General features: G+C 42.1%; 1 protein-coding gene across 1 annotated transcript in view; it reads right to left on the minus strand.

Moving 5' to 3' along the window:
* Positions 1-490: 490 nt before the first annotated feature.
* The window catches only part of LOC103897901 (VPS10 domain-containing receptor SorCS1), a 217,192-nt gene continuing 189,869 nt past the window's right edge, over positions 491-27,813 (minus strand). Inside the window, exons 20-28 of the mRNA XM_009278079.1 lie at positions 25,577-25,710; positions 23,501-23,624; positions 22,387-22,499; positions 19,570-19,701; positions 9,064-9,163; positions 4,141-4,246; positions 3,806-3,966; positions 2,376-2,494; positions 491-843 (exon numbers count right to left, since the gene is read on the minus strand). Coding sequence (XP_009276354.1) covers positions 787-843; positions 2,376-2,494; positions 3,806-3,966; positions 4,141-4,246; positions 9,064-9,163; positions 19,570-19,701; positions 22,387-22,499; positions 23,501-23,624; positions 25,577-25,710 — 1,046 coding nt within the window. The 3' untranslated portion in view covers positions 491-786. The remainder of the gene's footprint in view (positions 844-2,375; positions 2,495-3,805; positions 3,967-4,140; positions 4,247-9,063; positions 9,164-19,569; positions 19,702-22,386; positions 22,500-23,500; positions 23,625-25,576; positions 25,711-27,813) is intronic.

Here is a 27,813-nt window from a genome sequence, read left to right on the forward strand (position 1 = left end):
TACAAGTGCAGTATGGACAGATCTCCCTGCCTGTAATGCATGCTAGTTCTGTTCCATTCAAGGTTAGGAGGCAAAAAGTTATATTTCAACAGTGCTATCAGTGGGATGCCTTGGTGTAAGTAGGCTAAAAAAGCTGTTTAAGAAAGAGCCTGGCCTTGCAGTTGGGATCACCCACACTCGCACTCAGCTTCCTTGCAGCTGTGGGGCACAGGCAGCAGCTGCAGCTAGAGGAACAAAGGGCAGAGTCCAAACAAAGACATAAACCAGACTGACCAAGAATATTTTCAGTGCCTTTAAACTCCAGTGTGATTTTTTGTGTGTCCTATGAAAGTCTGCTGGGGCAGCTAGCCCTCCCGCAGCCCAGTGCTAAAAGAACAATTAAATCTAAAGCCAAGAACCTTAAATGCCCCCTCCCACCTCCCCCAGCCCTTCTCCCCCCACATCCCAGCCCACCCCTCTCCCTAAAGAAGAGACCCCCATGCATATTCTTGGCCTATATCATTATGAATTTTCTACAAATTAGAGACAGATCAGAAAAAAGAGAGAGTGGAGGGGTGAGGGGAAGGGCCGCAGGAATGAATAGTGGTACCAGTTCCTTTCCCCCCACCCCCCCCTAAAATTGAACACCTGTACAATGCAGTTCCACTATGGTCTCAGTATAATGTCCACATGCACAGGCTTAAAGCTAAAAACCCTTTGTCATCTGAAGAATTAAAAAGTCCAAATGCAGTGAGCTCTCCTCTTTTTTTAGATATAGATATCTATCGGTGTCCTCAATTCAACCATTTACATAGGTAGGGATTTCTTTTGTGCTCTGGGGCTCAGCAGCTGTGGAAATACTTCCTGTGGGAAAGAAAGAACAAAATAAAAGAGTCAGTAAATAACAAGTGCGTTTAACCAAGGAAGATGTTTGAAGGTATCACCTTGCTGGCCTTTGGGATTCAACTGTTCCAGACTGACACGTTCTTCCCAGAAATGTTTTCTTGTCATTCAAAACACTGAAGGTGATGTCCTGTTCTTTTGCTAATGAAGATGATTCACCCGTGTTGAACAGAAGAGGGAGAGGCCAGAGCAGAGGGGTGGAGGGAAGGAGGGGTTGAGGTCCTCAGAGGAAATGTGTAACTCATTTGCAATAATAAGGTGCTGGAGATTTCATAAATAACCTTAAGCTTTGCATTTGCAAAAGAAGAGCCTAAACCACTCACAATCAGAAAATAGGAACTGTGGTTTTTTGCTGCCAGAGTTTGGAGAGAAAATTAGATGATCCAGGGACATTCATTCAGATTCCTCCAAGGAAGGATCCCTGAATGTTAGTCAAAGGGGTTGAAAAAAACTGGCTTCTGAACAAGCATACAAAAGAGAAACACCCAATTACAGTCTTGCTTTGTTTCCCAAAAGAAAGAAAACTCATTAAAAAAGAAATTGCTGATTTCCAGAAACAGATGAGGTGGTTGTATAGGAGAGTGAAGAGCCTTTGCACTTTCTATTCTGTTCACACCTAGGTCCAGACCTTCTCATTTTGTCAATGAGCTCTGATTCAGTTTCCTCATTCGTCTTACTGACAGGATGGAAAAACACTCTTAGGAAGTTTGTTGAACTGATTCCTTTTATAGAGAATTGAGTCTATATATCCCACACATTTACCTTTTGTGCTTGCTAGTGCAGTTACAGGTGCAAACCAAGGAGTTATAAAAGGCCAATTTCTGGTTCAATACAGTGTCCAGTAGCACAGCTGAGAAACACACAAAACACTGGCTATTGTAGAAAGCCAGAAATGCTATAGTTGCACCAAATGAAAACCTACCCCCAAAATTGGCTTTTGACCACTCTTATCCGAGAGGCTTCAAGGGTTTAGTTTCCAGCACCAGCAAGAGCAATTTTGAAGGTACCTTGAATAGAGCTAGCAGGTGACTGAGTCTTGCCGCTTCAAGTCTGAATGACCTGTGAAAACATGTTTCCCTACCCCGGAACAGCATGAACCACGGTCATTACATTCTTTTAGAAAGGGGAAGCTCAAAGCCCACCTAACTCTAGAAAGAGAGTTCCTGACCTGAAATTGGGTGTTTCTCCCTTAGCATCTTGCATCAATTTTGCCTTGGAGGCTTGTAGGGGAAAAAGAAAAAAAAAAACAAACGAAAAAAAGAATTGTTAAAGTTTGGGGCTCCGGGTCTTGGCTTGAAACCTCTTGGTGATCCACAAGCCTTTTGGAATTTGGAAGTCCAGACTACCTTGGTTGCATTTCCTTTCCTTGGGTTCTGGACTGTGGCCTGGGGTTGCTCTGTATGGGGAACACCACATGGGAAGGTTGGTCCCCTCACTCCATCCTGTGTTCTGCTAAGCAGGGATGTCCAGGTCTGTTAAAGTTTAGGACCCACCGCTCCGGGTCTTGGCTTGAAACCTCTTGGTGATCCACAAGCCTTTTGGAAGTCCTCTGTCCAGACTACCTTGGTTGCATTTCCTTTCCTTGGGTTCTGGACTGTGGCCTGGGGTTGCTCTGTATGGGGAACACCACATGGGAAGGTTGGTCCCCTCACTCCATCCTGTGTTCTGCTAAGCAGGGATGTCCAGGTCTGCTGATGAATAGCTGCTTAAAAGCTTTTAATAGCTACCAGATCTCTCCTTAGTTACCAGGTGAGGAGAGATCAGTATTGATTGCAGTGGGGCTTCCAGCTTAGACATCAGTTTCATCAAGAGACTTTCTTCTTTTTTCTCCCAGGTTGTTTCACAGGGCACAATCTTAGCACATCACATTCCCTCCTTTAATTGCCCTTCCCCTTGCTCCCTCTCTGCAGTAGCTATGACTCCAAGCCTGCTTTAGCAAACACTCAGGTGGGATCTAAGGTTTGGTTACGCTGAAGAAATTGTGCAAATAAGGGATCTCAGTTATGACTATGCTTCACTCCTGTCTAAGTCAAAACAGCTATAAACTGTAATTCCTCTAAAATAGGTCCATGTCCTTATTTGCAGGAGTCCTGTACCGTACCTCTGGCCTGGGCCTGCAGAATTGTCACCTCACAAGTGAAGCTGAGCAATGCCCGAGCAATGCTGGCTTTAGCAGAACATGTCCCCAGGCTGAAACCTCCCTGCTCCGTCCCAACACTTTTGCTGTAGTCAGGGTAACAGAAAACATATAAGCATGAGCAAATGTGTGACTGATCCCAGTATGCCCACTTCAAGTCTATTTGCTTTAGGTCCTGTGAAAGCCTGCTTTGCAAATTTTCAACCACAGAGGCCTGTGGGAGGAATCAGCCTGAGGGCAAACCCAGCTGTCCAGTGCTGAGATCCCAGGTTTTGCTCGATTTCCGTGGGAATCAGCCAGGCTAGCATTGCTGCTGGCAGCAAGGTCTGGCATAGCACAAAGGCCACAGCAGTCAAAACATCAAAAAATATTTAGCTTTTAGATCTGACTTACCGAATCACCTGCTCACCTCCATGTTCCAGGTGAGGGTGGCTGAAGTTCTCCTGGATGTGGGGTTTAGCCCCACAACTATATCAGCCCCAGCAAAATAAATTAAATTGCCTTATAGCGCAAGTTAAGTGCTGGCAGGATTTTTGAGAAGGGGAGGGGATCTACATAGAGCAACTAGGAGAGAGAAAAAGCCTAAAGTTGTTCCCCTCCCTTTTATCACATGGCAGTGAGGGAGAGGGAAGAGTTAGCAAGGTTTCCTCTAGCAAAACTAATGCTGCAGCAGAAGAGGATGGGAGGAGGAATGTTCAGGAATATGGGAAGGGGGGAGGCTGAGAAAAGGGTTAGCCAATTATAAGTCAGAGTCTGACCAGCTGCGGGATGCTGCAAGTTATTTACCTATGGGCTGGACTTCCAACTTCTCATCTACTAGTTGCTCAGGGCTCATCAGCTCACTTTGAGGGACATTAGGTATGCTTTCCCTCTGACTGACTGGACTGACCATCTCTTGATCTTTTTCATTCTGCATCTGTGCATACACATTAAGGCCAGGAATCTTCCTAAAACATTAACAGAAACCATCATTGTGGGGTACTCTGGCAGATGATGTAGTATCAGCTTTTACAAACTGAGAAACAAATCACTGTGAAAAAGAAAAACCAGCAAAACAAAACCCAAACACCTCAGTGAAATGCAGCAATGAGGAGAAGGAAATGGCTCAGGGAGGGTCATACCTTTTGAACTTGTAGATTACAAACACGGCTAGTCCCACAAAAACGACAGAGAGGAGCATCAGCATAGCTGAACCACTGTGACTGGGAGTGAGGTCCACCAGGGGAGCTGCAAAGAGAGGGTAAGAAGGTTAGAGCCACCCCCAGCCTGGAGTGAAAATTGCTCCCTCCAGAAACATAGTTCATTCTCCCCTTATTGCACTTGTAGCAGGCCTCATCTGTCCACATGTCTCCAGGGCTTCTCTCCCATTCTAATCCACCTGGGAAGAAACCTGGGTTCAGACCACTTGTGGTGCTCAACCTACCCCTTGATGTGAAGTCCCATAGCTTTCTCCTTAGAAGCCTCTCTTCTCTGGCCTATTAGAGGACTGCCTGAAACATACTTTCTCATGTTGCAGACAATTACCTAAGGTAGTTGCAAATGAGGTCACTTGGGTACCAAAACTGGCATTTTCTGGACGATCCTGCAGCCACCCACGGGCTAACTTGTCATGTTGACTTTCTATTTTGCTTAGAGCTAGTTTGGGTAGCTCCCCATGCATAGTGAATAATGAGTAACAGGCTCCTCAGTTTTACTGAAGCAACGATGCTCACCAAGTGTATTGTTCTCTGCTCAGTCCTGTTCCTTCCTCACCAGAAGGGCAGCGCCCTTCACAGACACTGCCTCAGCATCCATGCCTCATCATGGCAAGTTCTTTTCACACGTCTGACAGTTTCAGTTTCTTCCTTTCTACCTGTCCCACCTTTCTGAAAATGTTCTACTCTCTTTCCCCTGGTGCCCTGCTCTCTCTCCCACAAGTCTTCCATGCAAGAGAGTGCACAGGTTCAAGAAAAAAACCCCACCAAAACCAACCCTAATCAAACAAAAAGTCTCTCTGTGCTTCTCCTCAGAGTTTTGCTCACCACCTTTTCATAGCCCCTTGCAAAATAAGGCCACACAAAACAGCCAGAAGCGTGGCTTTCCCAGAAATACAAAGTAAATTGTATTAAATAGAGAGTTTCCATCACTCATATAAACACACACAAACAGAAAGGCATCTAGCATCCAAAAAGGGACACACATAGGTCCAGTAGTCTCAGTTGTTCATGCAGACACTAATAAAACATACTCTAGACAGACATGCAGCTGTAGCTGTGCCATTACACAGAGCTAACGCACACAGCAGACACATCCTTACTGCCTGTCTCTATCTGGCATTACACACAGAACAAGGCATTGTGGAAGTTGTGGAAGTTAACTTGAACCGCTGTCATACACATCCTCTTTCTCTTGCCCCTCTTCACATGCACTGAACAGACCCATCCTAAACCAGAGCCAGAAGACACAAGAAAACATGCACACGCAAGCAAATACTTACTCAGGCACACACATCACATGCACACATGTTTTCAGCTGTCATACCCAGCCTGATAAAGCCAAAATTTACAAAGAGAAGTGAAAAAACTTCTCCTTCCCACATCAAGCAGGCTATCCTCAGGAAGGTGAGGCACTGGGATGAAATGATCCATTATTATGAATTCCTCACACATTTCCAGTCTGTCCGCTTTGTGTCTGTATTTTGTGGGTCTCTGCAGTTCTGTGGGATGACAAAATGGCTCTCCGACTGATTCAGGCTCAGCATCACTCAATGGTCTTGTTATAATGCTGCAGTGAGAGTCTGGTAATAAACAGCTATTTAACTGCTTTGCAAGGAATATTGGCATATCTTACTCTGCCTCAGAGTTGAGGTTGTTGTCTGTTAGGTTGGGGACATTATTTTATTTTTTCTTTCATGAGAAGAAGGAATGAACATCATGAATGGATTGCAATCTGTTGTCCATAATTGCCGTAAATTAATCCTTCCTCCAGTGTGGCCTGAACAAAGACGATGGGGGCGTGAAATGTGCTGAGCCTAACGCCTGTCATTCTTCTGTGCTCCAGGGAATGCACATGCTCACATAAAACACACACACACAGAGGCTCATTTCTACAGGTTCTGCTTGAATATCCACATGAAGCTAGTTTAGACACCTGCACTTTTGTTCCCTGCAGCTCCTCTGCTGCAGAAATTTCTGCTGTGCATGAAGAGGCACACACACAGGGAGGAACATACATGTGCACTGAGGCATGGGAACATAAATGTAGGCATACATATACATACGTGTGTGCTTACACAAACACATGCTGAGCTTTGTGGTTCAGTCAACTACAGCCCATAGCTGCCTGGAGTCCAACACAGAGTCATAGTGAAAAGACTGAGAAAGAAGGGATACCATAGACCAGAGCAGCACCTCTGGACCATGTGCATCCTCCTGGATTGTGTTTTCTAGGGACTGCTTCTGGTGCTGGCTTGTGTTCCAGGTTTCCCTGCTCTATTTTATTTAATTTTTTATAAAAGCTTGGATTTCAAAAGGACAATTCTTCTTCCTTGACAACCAAAACAATAGTTTTCAACAGCAAAGTAAATCTCTCTTTTGGCGTTTTGTCAAATTCTAAACTATTCCCAAGTTTTGATGTCATGAAATTGGGCCCTTTATTTAGACAGGGAACTGAGTTATGACCTCTGCAGCTTGGTAAGGAGCCATATTCCCTCAAAGACCTCACAGTGGCTGCTCTCTGGGCTTTTTAATATCTAGTTTGGCAGTCCAGGCTCATTTTGCATTCTTACTGAATCATATTTCTGCAAGAGACAAAATCCTGTAGTGTTCCTATAGGACATTGTGAAGCCAGTTACAGCAATCACTCACATCTCACCAGCGGCTTCGAAGAGAAGTACAACAAAGTCTACCTTGCAGGACAAATGAGTGCTCGCATCTATTATGGACAAAAAGTACTCATTCCTGGTGTGTGCACAAAAACAAATAAAAATGTGCATTTTTGGCGAGCACAAAGATCATGTATTTACACAGCATGTCTGAGCCAAGCACCCTCTGCTTCAGCCTGAGCTAGCAAGAAACAGGCCAGCACGTGCCCGGAGGCCATACCGTTATTTAGCTTGGCAGTATGCCACACTGATAGACCCTGCCTTTTGGTTTACGCAGGGCAGCAGACAAGGTTTAGTAGCCCAGAAAAGTGCTACAGTACCTCCACTATCTGGCTTCGGGACTGGAGCTACCCAGCTTTTAGCCAGCTCTGAGCATGGATGAAGTACCTGTGGACTCTGTGCACTCCCTCATGCAGAGGTGCCCAGAATTCCTCTCCAAGAAGCTGCAGGAGGCTCCTCTGTACAGCACAAAACTTGGATTCAGGTTCATCTTGTATTAAAGGCACGGCTGGAGATGTGATTTTAAGTGCCATCTGTTTCCACTACATGAAATCAGGAATGTTCCTTCAGTAGCAAGAGGTAAAGACGAGCCTTTCCCAGGAATATCTAATGTGATTCTAACTATAATTTATTAGAAAAGGCCTACAGGATATTCAGGGCCAGTGGAGTAATTTCTGAAAGTTCATTTGGGATTTGATCTTGACTTTAATGAACACTGACCAAAATGGAAAACAGCCATGTGCATTGGCAGAGTAAATGCACAGAAACAAATTTCAAAAACTATGAGCAATTGCAGGCAACTCCACGTTTTAAGCTCACATTAAGATGCTTTCAGATAGCCTTCTTTTCTGACATGGGCACTGAGCATTTTCTGAAAGTACATACAGTATCACTGGTCATTGTTGAAAATTCAGGCCAAGGATTGCTTCCCTTATAACAACTATTATGCAAAATGTATATTAATTTAAATCTTAAATGTAAAGTCATGCAATTCTTCTGTGTCATATGTCTATTACTCTTTTTTTTTTTTACAATCTACAGAAGAAAAAAAAGTCAAATTTAAACTGACTTCCCAAGCTGTTGTATTTTTTTTTTCTGTAGAGATTAATCAGCTGTGCTGCATCTCTGCTTTTTTATGCTTTTGGTACTAACATGTCTAAAAGTAAGCATCTGATCATCTGTTCCATAGCTAATGGAAAGCAGAAACATGCAGCAATATTCTCAGGGCAGATATTAGCAAATTCTGCTTAGGAAAAATGAAATATTGCAAACACTAGGGTTTTCTTCTGGGGGGATTTAAATGCAGTTGCGTTACACCCTTTCTTAACAGTCTCTTTCTCCTTCTGTTTATGGACAAGGCAACACATGGACTGACACCAGCTTAGGCAGACCAGTTCGTACCATAAAAAGCTGGTACAAGTGAACTGAGGCTTTTTGTTTGCAAGCTAGCAAAAGATGCTGATACCAACTGATCAGAATTATCAGCATCTCCTGGAGAAAGGAATTCCTAAGAATCCTGAGCGTGGATTTGTCCATCCATCTCTTGTAACAGTTAAATAGGGCCTGTGCTGCGAAATGAGGGTTTAGCATGCAGAATACACAGAGATGCATATAATTAACTATCAGGACTTTGGAGATGGTTCATTTTGAGATAGGATTAGTTAAAGTCCAAACTGCCTAATCTGTGTGTGTGCATATGTAAATTGATTCTAGTCTTTCAGACAGCTGAACAACTTCTGAACTGTACTTAGTTGCTTTGAATGTTCGTTGACTCTAGAATATCTGAATATATCCAATGCTAGCTAGTAACCTTTGCACTGTGTGATCCAGGCTGAATATGCCATGGTGCTGCTTAGCTGTTGAATATTTCAGAGACAGCCAAGAAGTATACGTTTCTACTGCTAGTTATAAGGCATTTCCAACAACAGCAGCAAATTCTTGCACATAAGTAAACAAAAGGATAAGCTGTAAATGCAAATGCCACCATATCTTTTTGGCATGATAAAGAAAGGGGAGGTGGAGTAGGCATTTTAATGTCTGCCCATATCCTGAGTTGTTATTGTGACATAAAAATAAGAAGTGTTTAAAACACAGCTGATAGCACACTACTATCATCAAGGAATATACTGCTTGCTGTGCTACAGAGCAACAGAGACAGTGTACACAGAAAGAGGATACTGACCTGCTGTTAAATGGGCAGCATGGACAAGGATTCGAACCCCTGGCTTCAACTCAAAATGGACCAGGTTTTGGTTCAGTTTCTGGATCAGTGTTTCTGAAATCTGGAAAAAAGGAGAAAATAAGAAATGCATTTGTTTCTTGATCATTGGTTTAGATTGCCAATAGGTGGGTAGGAAATGGAGCTGCATGCAAAGCAAAGATTTTGCAGAGGCACCAGACTTTCCGAGCACAATTTCATCTCACCTTATAAAGAGAGGGTTTGTGGCAGCTGAACACTTCTGCCATTACTATGTCCAGAGTGGTTTGTGTATAGTTAGCAATGACTGATATCAACAAGTTGCCCTGTCACACCTCTCTAGGAGCAGTCCAGCAGCAAACGGGAATTGAGCCCCAAAGGAACATTACACCCATGTGTGTAAGTGTCTGCAGGACCAGCCAGCAACAGCACATCAGTGAACTCCGTTTACTACTTAAGCAAAGAGAAGCATTTCAATTGTTAACACTCATTCACGCATAACAAATAACTTCTTGCTCATTGAGTGGCCAGCTCTATGATCTTAGAGCATGTTCATAACGTGATATACCTGAATCAAAATGAATAGTTTAAGTCCTTACCCCAGCTTGCACTGAAATTTCAAGTCCTAAGGCCAAATTTCATTTTATCCAGCTCTGATTTTCAAGCCAGCTGCTCCCTGATTCTTAAGTATGTACCAGAACCAGCTCGAACCTGAAAGTGTTTACTGACTACAGAGAGTGGCTTAAACAAAGTGCATGTTCCATCTATTCTTATGGGTTACATACAGAGGGAGCATGCTTTTATATTCTCTCTTTCATGAGAGAGACATTCCACAGAGCTTTTAGATCACTAGATTATGTTGCCATAAGTCTGATGACAACAATAGAGCTCTAACAGAAATGAAACAGGCTATTCCTCCTTAAAGGACACAACAGAAAAGATGAGCATTTGCTGAGATGAGACCCCATAAAATCTGTATTTGTACAGTAAAGAAGCCAAGCTTTGGTCCAATCTGTTGGTAAACATTCCTTTTTTGAGTCAGTTTGTCACAATATGCACAGAGCCACTTTCTCCATATCACTCTTAATTATATCCAAGAAGTTCCAGGCATGTTGCCATTAAAAGCAAAAATCCAGATAGATTAATCAAGGAATGGAAGTCTATAGACATGGTGTTGATAGCTCGTTGTGTCTTTTGTATGTTCATTCGCTAGATTTTTCATGTATTTCACATTTTCTTACAGCAGTGAGCAATTTTCCAACTGAACATAGCCACTGTTCCGCATGTTGGTTTATTAGGGAGAGGTGGTTGGAAAACTGCAAAAAACCACCCCCACCCCACAACCCTTAATATGCAGTTGCTGAGAACCTTGTGTTTTTATAGCCATACCAAGATCAAGAGGAACCGTATTCTAGTGCTCACCACTTAATTTAATTTGTTTTAAATAAACCCGTATTCCTTCTTGAAGATTAATGAAAAATTGTCAGAAAAAAGAACATTCCAATAATTTTTACACCATCTTTTTCATGTTCTTCATTTTTGTCTGGTTGAGTTATTTCAGTAAATGCTACCCAGATATGATTAGATGTTCCTTGGCTATCATTCATCACAGTATGAGATTTATCTGCCTCTTTTATTTTTTTAACATTCTTAATGGTTCTTTCAATACTCTTGGCTTGTACATTTCTGGCTGCTGATCACTTGAATAGGTGCCTTTGGTCCAGTATCAATTTGGCAATAACTCTCACAGGCATTTTATTTGTATTTTTAATATATCTCTTTAAAGTTTACAATTTTTTCATGGGTGCCAGAATGAGCAGTAAATATATTTCTTCCAATAGCAAGAAAAAATACCACCTGCTTACAAAGAGCCATCTGCTGAGCTCAGAGCAGCAGGGATAGTGACAAAGATGTGCAGTACATGAAGAAAGCCTGGGAAGCAAATTATATCCCTCTTTAAGAATTTGAGCATATTAATAACCAAGATTGATGGCTATAAAGAGTGCTTCATCTCTAAAACTGGAGCAACAGATGCAGATCGATATGCTGTAAGCCAGGTACATTAATGGCTCATGGAAAAACATAATTCTGGCCATTTCCAATCCCAAACATGACCTAACAACTCTCCTCCATACCCCTGCAGGAATTATCTTCCTTTGTGCTCTGAGGTTCTGATACTGCTGGGGCAGCTGAGCCTATGAAAAAAAGAAATCACAAGACAGTAAACTGAAGAAAAGAGCCAACCACATTGTGTCATTCCTCTTCAACACATTGTGATAGCTGCACAAAATGGTCAGGGAAACAGTAGAGGTAAAAACCATACATGATGCCTTCTATACAAAGAGGCTTAATGCGATGTATAACTGACAATGCAGCTAGCAAATGTTGCTATCTAGTATTGGAGAATGGTTTCATCAAGGATTTGGGTAAGAAATGGAAGAATAGGAGAACCTCGAGAAAGTCAGCATGAGAAGGGACCAGAGACTTTGTTTGGCACCGGTGACATGAAGGAACACTGAGATCTCACCTGGCCTGCCTGAGGAGTCCTGCAGCGCAGAGAGCAAAACAACAGCACCGGCAGGGACATTACAGCTGAGAGGTGCTGTGGCAGCCTCCCAGCAGGCCAGTTGAGTGTGTGAGAGAAAGCTCAACCAATATTCTGGTCTGGCAAGCCAATGAAAAGGAATAATAGGAAGGGGAGAGGGAGTAAGAGTGAAGTAGTAAGAAAAATGAAGAAAGGCAGAGAGAAACAGTCACAACTGAAGTTTATTATTATTGTATTGCATTGTTATCTGATCATGAATGAGGACCTCATTGTACTACATCCTGTACAAATGCAACTCAGAATGAAATGATTTCTGCCTGAAACCACCAGTATCTCAGCAGAAGCTTGAAATTGCCATCACTGTTCCAGGACTATATGCAAAGCATCAAGATAGGCAGCAACCGTTCATGCTGCTCAGAGTATACAGCATATTTCCTTGGCCCAATTAATTATATGCTCTCCCAGTGGCTTTTTGGGTGCAGCTTTTTTGCCTGGGACTTTATGGAATCTGAACAAGTCAAAAAATGAATAACAGCCTGAGATCTTCAAAAGCGCCAGAAGTTCTTGTGACAATCAGACATCTGCCTTCCTCAGGCAGCTCTGGAGATTCCTGACACACATTTCTGAGGGAAGAACAGATGCACTCAGACATGTTTTTAAAATTTTTCCTTGCTTGGTACAATATTTTAATTCCTCTTTGCATGGAAAGTCAGATTCTCTTTGAAACAGACATATAGACAGTATAGAAAGAGGGAGAAAAATGCATTTCTGTACTTTAAAAATTATCTGAAATAGAAACTGTATATAATGGTTTATAAACTTCAGTATTTGAGATCAATGAGCTGGTTACACAGAGCTAAAGGGCCACACTCACATTGGGATTGGACACTGCTCTCCAAAGTTGGACCTGACAATGTTTCCGGTCCTCACATGGTCCCAAGGGGATCTGTGAACCGCAGATCACTCAAGACACTCGCTCTGAGATTGGAGAAGTGTCTCTTCTGCCCTTCTTATTCTATCAAGTCTATTTCTAGCTCAGTGGATCACAGGTTGTCAGACTTTAACCGAGTGGTTCTGACTCTCCTGTAATTTGTTTACAACGTTAATAAAGTGTCTTTGAAGTAAATCTCCACACAATGGCTGATCTCACAGTCACCAAGGTAATGAAAAGGTTTCAATGGAAAACACTTTGGGTGTTGTGCCTCCCTTTATTTCTGCATTCAAAGTGGTACCATGGATGCATTTTTGTTTAAAAAGCAGGTAAGGAAACATCAAAGTACTTTTGCCTGTTTCATAAATAAATGCAACATAAATGCAACTCTGATTGAATAGCTAGACCTTCAGCTGGGGAACAGGTTGGCCTCAGGCCTGTCCCTGTTCCTCTCTCAGTCTTGGAGATGCAACTAACTCAGCTGAAGACAAAACTTCTTAGAATAGCAACCTCCTAATTTATAGTCTTCAAGAGTCTCCCTTGTGAAAATAATTAGCTTTCAGAATTAGTTTTGGTCCTTAACTGAGCCTCATTGACTTTATCTGCTTCATTTGCAGAATTAAGCATGATGTGCAAAAATAATTCAGTAATAGAAACCATTCTTCATGTATCATTTTTCATCAAAGGACACATAATGAATAATAATAACAGACAATTTGTGAAGGAAAAAAAGAGATTCCAATTTAAAAATGGAACAAAACAAAAATTAATTTGGCTTCTCTTAGCATTTTGTCAGAATTAGGACTGTGAAAGAACCATGTGCACCAAGAAACAGAATTATCACTCAGATGGGCATTTTCCCATACCTTCATTGAATTTTGAAACCTCTGGTGTAAATTGGTTTAGACTAATTGAATGTGATTCAACTGTGCCAGTATGTACTAGCTAAGAATCTAGATAATTTTACAGATACTGTGTAAGGATCTCAACTAATGAGTGCTACACTTCAATTCATTGAGTAAATCAATAAACAACTAAGGAAAGAATTATGCACATTGATTGGTAGGAAGCAACTTGAACCAGCATTACAAAAGTGAATCAGGAATCAGGGCAAATGTGGATTACTTTAAACTGTGCCACTTGCCCTGCATAACCTTGGTTACTTCACATGAGGCCTCTAAAGCTTGCTTGCCTTAGCACTGAAAAGAGCATAATCACTGACTTACAGGGTCCAGCATGAATTTCTTGAGATCTTTTAATGAAAGATGCTAAATTCAAGCTGCCATTAGTATCCAGAGATACTGTGATGGCACAAGGCGGAGGACATTCCTGTGGTTACTCTGGGAAAAGAACTGACCAGGAGATACGAACCCACAGAGAATCTGGACATAAAAGCCAGGATCCCCTTTAGATGAACAAAGGTGACCAGAAGGAGTCTTGAGCATCAAGGGCTGCTCTGTACACTGAGCAAAAGTTGAGAAGGCGAGAGGGCTAATAGTCACATGGCAGGAGTTAATTCAAAGATATTAAGACAAGATAAACAGACAGCCTCTTCTACAGCACACAAGCAGCTGATCAAGAAAAGCTGGCTAAGGAAAAAAGCCCTTGGTATGAGGTTTTCTGGTTCATATTATTCCTTTCTCTCCCCACCTGCCTTTACTTCTTAAATACTGGCCCAACCTTCCCTAAGCACCCAGTGGAAGACTCGGTCTGCATACAAAGGTACAAATGTTAAAAAAAAATCTTTCCTAGTAAACACTAGATGATTTACCCCTCTTCCTGGAATTTAATTTCCAGGACTGATTGGCACCATTTTCTGTAAGATTTGAAGGTGTTCACTGTCATGATCTTGTTGCTAAAATATTTTGGTGACAGGCACATCTGAAATACATCAGAGGAAAGAAAAGTAGTGAAAGTAAATATGCCAAAACACTAAAGCTTAGGAAGGTGGGTGAAAAAAAAGGTATAAAAAAAGATAGAAGCTCCATCAGCTACAATGAAGCAGAAGTAAAACTAAATCTGCTTTAAGGAACAAATCCTAAGACGTATACACATACAGGCTTCCTGAAAGTCACTCTCCATAGTGTTAAATTCGCCAGAGGTGTTTCATCTCCTCAGTTCATCACTGCCCATTTGATATTCTGTCATCCATGTCATTTCCCATCTCTTTGGCTGTATACAGATACTGGCCACAGCTGCAACATGTTGAGCACAGTTGGCTACCAACCAGCTGGTGTTGCCATTTGCCAAAGACTCCATCATGCTTGCTACATTGCTGATAGCTCTTTTCAGAGAAAAGATTAATGGCCTCAAATGCCATTAACTAGTTGCTCTTACATCTATTTTGCATTCTGCTTTTACAGTTACTTTGAATAGGCCAGGTAAAAGCATGCAAATGGGGAACTAAATGGAAACACAGAGAAACACTGAAACCTTTGCTTGATATGAAAACATCACTTTAGAAATCTCATGTACCTTCTGCTTACATCTCATTTGACTATCAGGAGCCACATTTGCTATGTTTGACAAAAAGCCTCCACTAGCAAACAATGTGGAGAGAAGATAATTTGTGACATGCATAAATAAAAAGATAACTCTTCAGAATCTTCCTATAGAATAAAACTGTACACTGAAATAAACTGAGAAATCGTATCTGTGTATTTGTATCACTGCCCTCTACTGAATTGTAAGTAGAATATCTTCCTACCGCACATTCATTTTGAATTGGATTAGTGCTAAAAATTACTCAAAAATTACCTGACATGCTACTAATTAGAGGTTTGCCCTTCACTGAAGAGAAAGAATTGGTTACTCTGAAGCAGCAGATCTGAATTCTGTAATCATCACATTTTCCAGGCCTGTCCATAAAGATGGTGTAACAACTGCATGCCAGCACAAGTGGCCAATGGCAATTCTGGGTGGCTGTTTTTGCAAGATTTGGGATATTTTAATGGTGTTGCAGTGACAACATGCAAATCAAACAGCAGTGTTTTACAACTGCCAATTATTTCTACATTTTTAAGCAGGTTGGTAGCCTGTGCTCAGTTACTATGAAATGAAGCAGGGGAACCAAGTGACCCAATTAACAAAAAAAAAGCAAAGTCACAACATTCTGGTCATAAATACAAGATTTTTTGAATATGCAAAATGTTTGGGGATTCTGCAGGATGAAAAGACCTTTTGATTTTTATGAAGCTGTGAATAATAAGTTCACACTGACTACAGAAAGTGGAGTGGATCAAATAATCTGAGGTCCTCAAAAATTCTGTATTTATGTATTAGGTGGAATTGTCCCATGCTGCACATTGAGAAAACTTCCCCAGCCTCATACATAGTGGGTTTTTGCAGCTGTCAAGAGCAGTTAAACTTTTTAAAAGGTACTTTAGTCTCCCCATCGGAAATATCAGGAAGGTAGAGTTCACATTTCTACATGTAATCTGCAAACAGATATGACAGTAATTGGTACTGTGTGTACACAAAAAAATAATTTCGGGCACTTGAATGAGAGTGGTACACCAGCTCAAGGAGAAAATTACATCTACCATTAACCACGGTCTCAACAAGAGCATGAGACACAAATGCACCGCCCTAATGGAAAACTGCATGGAAATGTATATTTGTCGTGTGATGCAGGGCCTAGGACAACTTCCACAGTCCCACTATTACTGTACCCAACAATTCATGGCTTACTGTGTTTAGACTCATAAAATGTGAGTGGCACAGAGTAGTATTATAGACTTTGACAAATGGGAAACTAAGATCTAGATTTTCAAGGGACAGTGGACATCTAGCTGCCTCTGAAGTCAATGGGAATGATGTACCTAGAGACCACAGGGCGGCTGGACAGAGAGACCCAAAAGTATGCTTAAAAAGCCACATGAGTATGTACCAGATAAAACCAGATCAGCTTAATCTGCCTCAAGGGCAAACAGCAAGAAAGTAAGCCCCCCATGGTCATTAGATATGTATCAGATTTACTGGTAAATGCAAAAGTGCACGAAACCACATAAACTCTTTATTGTTACCCATGGCAGAATAATGGTCAGGCTCAGGTGATGAAATACAGCTTGGTTAAGCAAGTTGCCCAAAAACCTCACAGGTGGTCTCTGATAGACATGGCCCGCAGCAACTTCAGGAGTTTCGTGTGGGGAGATGTAGTTTGAATTCCCTCTTCAGCTACTGTTTCTATCACTTTTCCCTTCCTCCCACTCTATCAGCCGTCCTTAGCCTTGCTTGCTCTAGCTAACAAAAGTTAGCATGCACCACCCACATGATTTACATGGCTTCTCCCTTTCAAACCCAGGTTGGGTTAGCAGAACATCAGGACCACAGACTGTCCCTTGCCTCTGTTCTGGTACCTGTCATGTGAATATGGTGGGTTCAGGGCTGTATCACCATGTCCATGTCAGATGACCGCAAGTACACATGCCGACTTTAGGAGGCTCTAATAGGAGGGGAAGAGAAGGAGGGGGCTATAGCACATGTCAGTCTCCTGGTAAATCTGTGCCTACAGTGTGCATGGTGGGTTTCGTGCCCTTCTGTGGTGTTTCACTCAGTTTCACCAACTTTTGATTTTGAGAATGAGTTAGGTTTTCCATCCCTTGGCTACTGAAACAAGGGCTTTTGCAGAATAGAAACATTAATTTCTGTAACTCCTCTCCATCTGATCTATTCTGACTGCAAGATTTCCAGGGACAGAAACTATTTGTCACTGTCTCCGGACAGGCTCAGCACAAGTCTCAGGTTTGGACAGTAGCTTCCACGTGTGATATGACACCATGAAAAAAGGAACCTATATAATTAAGTGCTTCTTTAAGAAACCTTGTTCCATTGCAGTGTTTGTGCAAACTATTTCCATTTTGTTCCTGTATACTTTGAAGTTTCTCTTCCAAATTAGAAAAAATCATCCAGAACTATAACTCCTTTGGGCGTGCACCTGCAAACACACAAACTCGCATACGTGCCTTTGAATAGCTTGTTGCTTGCTCATGAACACAAAACAGATTTTTGTTCCTACCAGAAAAGAACACTATACATCATAACATACCTAAGAAGCAACTTAAGCTGTCATCAGCAAAAACATCTGCTCCCAGTACTCATCCCAGTGACTTCAGACACAGGGAGAAGCTGTTGAATGGGCTCTGAAACATTTTGGGAAAGGGAGAGTGAAGGATTCAAATGGATGACAAAAAAGGAACAGTATCAGAATATGCTTCAGAGCTGAGGGCAGAGACACCTTTTGGGGCCCTCCTTAGGCAGTTCCCACTGAAAACAATGCCATTTTCTACTGGAGTAACTAGGAAGGGGAATGCAGTACCCGCAGACTAGTAAGAAAAACATTCTGATCATCCTGATGGGAGCAGGGGAGATACTTCTCCAAAAGAAACAGCTGGCTGCAAAAGGCAAATAGTTTCTCTCTCTTCAAAGGTTACCGTTTGGACCCTGCAGGATGCCAGAGAAGTTGCTGGAGTCCCACTGAAAATGACATTTCTTCTTGTCCATAAAAAGGGTCATGAGAGCACTGTTAGGGCTTCCTTTCTCCACAGCCACAGAGCCTCCATTTTTACAGGGGGAAAAAAGAAAGGGACAAAGAGAGGGAGTAATTGGCAAAATACAATAAGCTGCTGAGTGCCGGAGGGGAGCTGAGTCAGATGTAAATTTGGAAGTTTATGGACTGGCTTCCTTGCCAATTTGTGATGGAGGAAAGGGAAGGGGGATGAAGGAGAAAAGGGAGGAAAGGTTTTGCAGAGCAGTAAATCTCCATCTTTTTTGTTTACTACATGGGTGGTGAAAATTGCAGAGGAAAGTCATTTGTAAAAAAAGATGATGGCTAAGGATGTTGAACAAGGGAAAGCTTAAGAATATGTGTGACCTAGTGGTTTGAGGCCCACAGCTAAGTTAACAAGGCTTTAGACCACTGCAAGAGGCAATTGCAACAGCCAATAACAGGTCAGGCAGATGAAAAGGCTATTAGAAAACAATACAACAAAAGGAAGATATTGTTGATACATGCACTGATAGGAAGACTTCACTCATTCACAAATTGAGGGGCAAATCCAAAGAGAAATGCTAAGACCCTTGTGCCATCCAGTGGAGTAGCAGGCATCCAGTAATGCTGAGGATTTCACCATAGCACTGAGGCTGATATTTGCAAGCTGATGACACCCTCTACCCCAATGCTCATATAGCCCATACCAGCATGGGGTATGTCTGCTTGAGCCACAGACATGCTGTATGGGGAGGAAGAGGTACTGTGGTGCTTCACTCAGGGCTAGTTATCTTTGCCCCTGGAATCTGAGGTAATAAGCTGAGAGATATTTCAGTTTTTTTGCCCAGCAGAGTGTTTTATCTTTTAGTCACAATCATGTTAGGCCCACCTGGTGGGCAGGACCTTTTGGGTCTGCAGGGAGATATAGTCCTCCAGTTAGAGCCTTGCACAGAGAAAACAATCCATAGTGGCTGAACCCCACTGCCAGCATCATGAAGAGGGCAGGGAGACAATGCAACCCCATCCCTGTGCCTTAAAGTAATGAAGTTCTGATCTGCCCAGGTCTACCACCCAGCTCTGTCCTCCAGTGCTTTCTAGACTCTTGACAGTCTCATAAACTTTGCCTTATGAGGCTACTCCAGTTCATGTTGGCAGGAATCATCCCCTAAATCCTTCCTGCTTTCTTCCTACTTCCATGAAGTAGAACAGAACTTCAAAGGGAGAGACATGACATCATACATATCTATGCCAATCTAACATTACTGAGGGAACCCAAATGGGAGTCTCCACTCCCAAATACAGCTCCAAAGCCTGTTTCCAGTGTCTGGGAGAAAAAAAACCCGCAAAAAAACAAAAACAAAAAAAAAAACCAAAGAGGATGTAGCAGGTACCACAGTTGTTGTTTAGACCCCAGTGAATCAGATGCATTTGTACCACAATTATTTGTTCTAACCTGTCTTGGAAATCCCATATATATATACACACAAATGCATAAACATACACTTCTCCAAGTAATGGGCACAATACCTGCTCTAGGTCTGCTGCTGTTCTTTTATTTTCTCCTGTGGCATCTTGATATGGTAAAATGAAGAGTTCGGCAGATGTGGGCAAACCGGGGAGCACTGCGACCAGAATATGCTTGCTTGAAATACCTGTTGCCTGATACATAGACAATTAATGAACAGATAAACAGTGGGGATGGCACTGAATGCTGACAGCTTTTTTGCTAAGGCATCACAGTACTTATACAAATGATGTAGGGTATATCTGGTACAACAGGGAGAATCTTGTTAAAATCCACTGCAGGTAAAAAGTCAGGGATTAATAATTTCCTGATCTAAGTTATTTCACCATGTTCTCCAGTAAAATATGCAGGGTCCTAAGGCAACAGTGATAATCAGACATACCAAAAGGAGCTCCTAAATAACAGTTGCATATGGTACAATTTGCTTTGTCTAAATTTAGCTATTTTAAAGTTATCTGACCATCCCAAGTTAGTCCCTGAGGTTCTTCATTTAGTCAATGGTAAGAAGCAGAATGTTAAAGGGCAAGGTATGTGGGCAGAATTGCACTCTAGAGGTGTGATTAGCCAAAACATCTTAAAGGCCTTGTGGAGACTCAGGAAGAGATAAGATGATGAATCTTTTGAATCCCAAAAGCCAAACAAATTCTTATAGTTCACATCCTGGGTCAACTCCACAAGTTAATGAGGACCATTTTTTTTTCCTTTAGGTGTTAAAGATTGTATTAATCTGCAAAGTTTTAGTTTTTTGTCTTGTTGGCTGAAAACCTTAAGCAACCAGTTTAAACCCAAATCACCCTTCAACACAAATTAGGCAAAATTCAGAAAGAAGTACCCCACAGGCATCACTACCAGGGTCATCTCTGGTCATGGGTTTCAGCTGCTGTTACCATGACATTACACAATCAAGATTGTGGAGTTATTCTCCAGAAAAGGAGCTAGTTTGGCCTTCAGGAAGTTTTGTGAGCCAAAAGAAGGAGAAACATAGTTGGCTGAACCTTCCTCCATTGCCTCTTTGTGTTGTGGTTTACCCAGCAAATGCATTTAAATCTGAAGGTTTTGATTTAAATCTTAAGTTTCCAAGTGCTGAATTTAGTAGGTCACTTTTAAAAGAAAAAAAAAAGTGCCCTCAGATATGAGGGCAGACTACAGCAGCTGGATGCAGCACAGAGATTCCCCTGCAGTCAGGACTTGCAACCCTCTCAGACGTTAATTGGACTTAAAACTCATGAATTCTTCTCCCTTGTAGTTCTGGAGCAACTGCTCGTTGGAGGAAATGAAGGACAGAGGACAAGGAGTCAGTGAAACTGATTACAAATCACCATTATCTGAGCTAATTCTGTGGCTACCCCATGCGTGACTGCTGACAGCCCAGGGAATACCCTGTGGAACTAGGAAAAGGGAACCCTTCCCCTCCACTGCACGCCAAGGAAAAGCACAGGGTTTTGTTGCTGTTGTTTTTTTTAATGTGGATTTAGAAAAAAACCTGTAACGATATAAAGGTCTCATATATTCTTTCCAAGTACTCTGTGAAGCCAGGGCTTGCATTATTTGTGCTTGCCTAACAGGTTGTTATAAGGAGTCAGGAAAAAGACACAGTATTGCCAGTTAATGGGAAGTCTTCATTTTCTAAGGCTGGGAATTATTTTTTTTGTCTGGAAGTTTTGGGCTGATCCACTCAGTTCATTCTTGTCTTCTTCATCTACAGTGAGAAAAAACAATGGTGTGAGCAAATAATTATGATCATAATACAAAACAGGATATTTTGTGATAATCTGAAATTATCCCTACTTAGAGAGAATATCAGATTTTAGTAGAGAACTAGGATTTCTTATGCAGAATTTTTATGCAAGTCTATGGTACTCTGTAATAAGAATGTAATACCTTAATAAAAGTTCATAGCTTTTAGCACAGCTATAATTTCCTATTGAATTATTTAGTTATTCAACCCATTTTTATACAGTTTACTTAATTGCTGTAGAAATCTATTGGGTTTATCTTTAAATTTTACAGGTACTTCTCACAAAGGCTTGTTTAAGGTGAATCACTTAGCTATATAAAGAGGTATAATTAGCTATCAATTTTTTTTTTTTAACTCAAACAACAGAAAGGCTCTTTGTATTTTCACTGCTCTGCTTTTGGAATGTAGCCTTGGTATTGTAGTTTTATAATCCTTTTTTTATGGCTTGATTTTGTTTTATTGAGTTGTTTATATTCTGAAAATTCATCCTGAACATAAATGGATCCTTGAACACCTGATACAGACATAAATAAGTCAGAAGAACAAGCTCCAAAAAAATGTGCTTTTTTTTTCCTTTCCTCCTCTCCTCCTGTCTTTAGAGGAAATTGATGAAAAAAAATCTCAGAAACAATCCAGACAACTTTGTGTGTATCTGATCAGTGCACAATGTCTTTCCAGTCTTTTTGCACAGATGATGCCACAAATGAACATATAGGCTTGCTAATAACATCTACCAGCCTTGTATCCTTTCAAAATCTGAGTATCTTTATTTTAAAAAAAGCGGAAACCTTGTTTCAAACAGTTCCCTTCATTATTTTTCTGCTGAGCTGAGAAATATTCCACATAATCCACTGTCATTAAAAAGAATAAACTGAAGGCTGACTCTGAACACCAGATTGTCATAGGATGGGATAATTTCGCCCATCTAAAATTTAGAATTCTAGCCTCAAACACTAGTCTAGTCTCCTTTTATAGTTGGTAGAAAGAAAGAGACACCTTGAGAGAATTGCTGATCCAGTCCTAATGTAGGCAGAAAGCAGAAATTAGAACCATTGTAACACAGGTTGTGCACATTCCTTACCTCCACCAGAGCTCTCTTGACTACTCTACTGACGTCCCTTCTCCACTCTGGGATATCTGGATTGTAGTCATCCAGGTTCAGAGAGAATGATAACCGCAGGGACTGAAATTGCTCTGCAGATACAATGACATGGTGGTGAGTAAAGACTGTGAAATGCCTTAGCGCCAAACAAGTGGGCAGAACCTAGTGAAACCTGCTGCAGACCATGTTTTGCTTAATCAATCTGCAGGTGATGCACAGACTGTCAGAGAATCTAGCAGTGTGTCTGAGAGATTCACTGGGAGATTTGGAGAATCTGAGAGATTCACAGCTCGAGTGTCACGGAACCGAAAACGGTGATCAGTCCTTACTTTAACAGATGAATAGCACTGGAAAGGGAGCTGTGTTGGGAATGTAATTGAAATGCTACCTTAATCTTGACTTCTGAAGCAGGCAAGCCCTGTGAAAGAAGCTGTGATTGTACTCGCATAGACATGCCCCAAACACTTGAAATCTTAACTGGAAGGAGACAGGGATAAAAGTGGGGAGAGGACTAGCCTTGGAAAACGTACTTCTTAATCTCTGTTGCTGTTAACAGAGATGGCCACACTGATCACTAAGACCACGTGCTTAGTATAAACAGCTAAAACTGGTATTCCCAGTGGTTCTTAGACTACATCTACACTATATGATATTTGTGTGCCCTAACTGCTTCTGAGGCCTGAGTACAATATCAAATCAGTACAGATTTCTGTACAGAACTGTACAGCGTTGACTGATCTGTCAAGCTAAGCAGCTTTTGCATGAGTTAAGAGGCCTCTACTGGCCAAGAAGGGGGAAAATCAGCTCGTGAAACAACCTAACATTTTGACAATCCTGTAGGATGACCAAATAGTGATAGAGCAGAGGCAGAGGGCTCTGGGAAGGAGATCAATGTTCTGCAGTCATCTCAGTCTGGACTAATGTCAGTCAGTGGTCTTCAGAGATGTTATGCTGAACTGATAACACTGGAACCGAGCTTATAATCTCACTCAAAGCATCCTGGGAGAAAGACCTCATGTTGCTTTCAGCTAACCGGGCTCTCTAGCTCTTGACTATGGAGAATCCTATATGAAATGAAGGGGGAAGAGCTCACCATACACAGCAATAGTCTTTGTATCCTGAAGAATGGTGTTTCCTGCTGAGACCTGAACGGTGATGGTGTTCATCCCTTCCACAGAAAATGTGAATGTGATGCTCCCTTCCAATGTGATCAGTGGCTGAAAATATATCAGAAAAGAATAAATTAAGTTAATTTGGCTGGAAAGGAAAAGTAAAAATGAGTTTGGCTCTCTAGCCTATTGGGATGGTTTGGGGAGTCAGTTCCAGCTTGGAAACTTAAGACAGAAGGCATCCTGTGACATGGAAGCCTATTTTCTGGAGCGGACCCAGGGATCCAGATAGGGACGTCCTCCTGAAGCTCAAAGTAAGGTGCTATAATTTCCGAAGGAGCTAAGTTTTAAGATCCCAGTATTTCCTTCCCACTTAGCATGCTGGCTGTTCTGGAGCCCATGTTAAAGTGTCCATCTTTGCTGCACTCCCCAGAGAGGGCCAGATCCTAATATGAGGGCCTGCAAGACTCGCTGCTCAGGTGTCACACTCCTTTCCCAGATCTAGCTGTCAGTGATTTGTTTAAGGTCGCTCAAGGAGGTTGTAACAGAATGAGGAGGCAAATTAAGACTTCTCAGCTGTTCTCCCATGTTATCCTTAGACATGGAGAAGTCATTTTTGGAAAGTGATGGTATTTAGAGAGGGGACAGGTCTCCTCAGCTTGCTTCGCTGTGCCAACCAGTTTATCAGAGTTGTGTCCCCTTTCAGCAGTCTCTGCCCTAACTTCTGGTTTTGCTTATTAATGAACTCTGGGCGAGATCTTCAAAGCACCCAGTATTAAGTCAAACTCAGTTCCCGTTGTAGTCTTGTAGTAAAACTCTCACTTCAATGAGAACAGAGTTAGACCAACTCTGATCACTTATGAGCTTAGCAGATCAAAGGGAAGGTTGAAAGGTGACAATCACAGCCTGTAAGTACCTCTAGGGGGAGATGATTTCTGATAGTACAGAGCGTTCTTTAATCTACACACAAAGGCATAACAAGATCCAACAGCTTGAAACCGAAGCTAGATAAATTCAGACTACAAACATAGTGCATGTGTTTAATGCTCAGGATAATTAGCTGTGGGGAAATAGTTGGGGGAGAGGGTAAGAAAGAGAAGCAGTGAATTCTCCATCATCTGAGGGAAATTATTAACGCAGAAGAACAAAACCAGAAAGTCAGGTTCTGTCTTAATCACAAAGAGTTAAATAAAGCAGAAAGCACTATGAAACCCTCTGACCTGCATTATACAGAAGATAACCATGTATGGCTGAAGGTCCCTCTTGGCTCTACAAAATCCATGAGAATCTCTCCCCCCAGAAACTGATTAGGGTCTCTGGGTACTTCAGCCACAAAGATATGTAAAATAACAGTTATAATGCCTGTGCAGATTTACCAACACTGCAAGCATACAGGCAGCAGAATGTGGTGCATGCTGTTCTCACATCTGAGCAGAGCCAGAGGCAGGGAGGTGTGTTGGGAACCATTTTATCCACCAATAGCCCATGATAATAAGGTCTTCTTGCACATGTGGTTTAGCACAGAGTGTGGGGGCTCAGGATTTGGCTCAGCATATTTAAGGGGAGGCACAGAACTGATGGCGGTCTCTTCCCTTGTTAGTCACCAGAGAAATGAGTTTTAAACTCTAGGGCTATGTCAAGTCAGTTCCAGATATAAAAAAAACTTCTGTTTGAAAGGTTAATTTCCTAAAAAAACCCTAAAACCCCCAAGTTTTTTTGTTGTTGTTATTGAAGAAGGGAGGGTGGGGAAAAACATACTAGAAACTCTTCCAGATTTTGGTTCACTATGTTCACCTTGGATATAAATGCAGGGAGAAAGCTATGGGCAATTTGCATGAAATGGCGATAAACCTTACAGCTAAGTCACAGCAACAAACACAAAGCAGTTCTTACATATCAGTGTTGGTACGTCAAAGAATCATTAGTCTCTCAGTCCCTGGTTTATAATTTTCTTGTGTGTGTGACTATTTAGAAGCACTCCCAGACCCCTCTTTCCCTCCCTCCTCAGTCAGAGAGCTCCTCTAGGATTATTTTGATCTCAGCCCATAGGGAATACAAACCTCCGTGTTGTTCCCAAACCACCAGACATAAGTAAGTGTTCCCACTTGGCTTGGCCACAGTACTGCCGTGGCGTTGACCTCCTTGTTCTTTGTGGTGACGAATGGGAGAGATAAGTGAACATGCTCCAAGGGGCCTGCAGAGACAGAAGCAGCAGGTGAGTCCTCCCTCTGTCTGAAATGTCAGCCTGGGGGAGAAGGGAACTGAGGGGACATCCATTGGTTTAGGGGAGAGAAGTCCTCCAAATTGCTGTGGGGCATGATAGTTAATATTTCGGCTTGGTGCCATTTCTACAGAGGCAAGCTTAAATCTGTTCCTCATAGAACAAGAGCTACCCCTGTACCTGGAGCTGAAAAACTTGGACTCTCTACTGCATGAACGTCATATACTCAGAGACTTTATATACAACTTAAACAATAGGGGAAGAGCCCTGTTATGTGAATACAGCCTTCACCAGGCAGACATAAGAATGTGCAGGACAAATGGCTTCAGTGGACATGAAGCATCTCTGCTGATGCAAACTGCTATAATTTGGTGAACTTCAGCAGCGGTGTATCTATTTATATCAGCTGAAACTCTGTCTGAAGGCAGCTATTCACTGAGTGCCTTCATTTTAATGTTACCTTATACTCGTCCCTTTTCCTCAATAAACTCTCTTATTTCTTTAGTATAAACAGAACATAATTCATTCGGACAAGTGACATTATGCCCAGGGTTACACATTTTCTATCTTCTGGAGACAGATGGGCCTTTGCTGCTACATCTTGTCCTATAGATTATTTTTTAAAATGTGTTCTGACTGTTCACTTAGAGAACAAAACAATTGCCCTGAGAGTGACAGAGAAAGAAAAAGAAAGAAACCCCAGGTGACATGGGAACATGGTTTCTTAAACAAATTAAGGCCACATCTACATGTCCTACATCTGCAAGCTCCCCAGTGATGAGAAGCAGAGACCACAGCTTGCAAGGATCGATTGCATTGTCCATATGGAGTTAAGATACATTGCTAGAGGATCTTATATATTTCATGAGAGGATTTTTCAGGACATATCCCATGCATGTATCACCACTTAGACCTTGCTTTTCAACCTAAAGGAACACCACACATTTGGAGCAAGCAGTCTGTACCCCTTATACAGCACACATAGGCAGAGAGAGAGACATATGGAAAAATTATCCCAAATCAGACTGTATAAACAATGGCAGTATAAACAAGGACCAGTGTTCCTGACTCGTTACTGAAAGGCAGCTTTCTCTGGGATGTAGACACAGCTGCTGCTTAACCTGACGCAGCCCAATTAAGAGTTATCCATGATCAGACTAACCAAAGCCTGCTATAGACCAGACCGTAGTTCATTTTTCCTTTTATAATCAGCAGTCAATGCTCTTGAAAATTCATGGGAAGCCAGAATTTCACCCTAATGTTTTTAATGGCATTCCCCTGCTCAGACACATTTCCGTGACCGGGCCAGGCCTGCTCTCGGAAAGATCCCAAGACCTGACAAACAGCAGCTTCCCAGGTTAAATATTTTGCAGCTCTGGTATCCTTTGGGATATTTGCCAAATGCCCAATGTCAGCACAGCCCTCTAAAGGAATAAATTTCCTAACACCGGATGCGGTGACAGCAGTGACAATGGAGCCCATGTAAAGTCTAATGCACTCCAACATAACTGCACAGCTGCTCTGAATAAGTCTCAAATGATCTTGCACTGCAGAGAGTGCCCAGCATCTCCTTGGACCTCCACCATATGCCGGCTAGGAAAGAGCATGAAAGAATGGCTCAAGCAAGCCAATTTCGCTTGAGTATTTCTGTGCACATAGCTGATGGGTTGTGGTGGACTGGTGGCCAGGTGCCCACCAGAGCTGCTCTATCACTCCCTCTCCTCAAATGGACAGGGGAGAGAAAATATAATGAAAGGTTTGTGGGTCGAGGTAAGGACAGGGAGAGATCATTCACCAATTAATGTCATGGGCAAAACAGACTTAAGGAAATTAGTTTAATTTATTACCAATCAAATCAGAGTAGGATAATGAGAAATAAAACCAGATCTTAAAAACACCTTCCCCCAACCCCTCCCTTCTTCCCGGGCTTAACTTTACTCCCAAATTCTCCCCCTCCTCCCCCCCAGTGGTGCAGGGGGATGGGGAATGGGGGTTGCAGTCAGTTCATCACACGTTGTTTCTGCCACTCCTTCCTCCTCACGGGGAGGACTCCTCACACTCTTCCCCTGCTCCAGC

This window comes from Aptenodytes forsteri, unplaced genomic scaffold, assembly GCF_000699145.1.
Source record: "Aptenodytes forsteri isolate BGI_AS27 unplaced genomic scaffold, ASM69914v1 Scaffold15, whole genome shotgun sequence".
Taxonomy (NCBI): Eukaryota; Metazoa; Chordata; class Aves; order Sphenisciformes; family Spheniscidae; genus Aptenodytes; species Aptenodytes forsteri.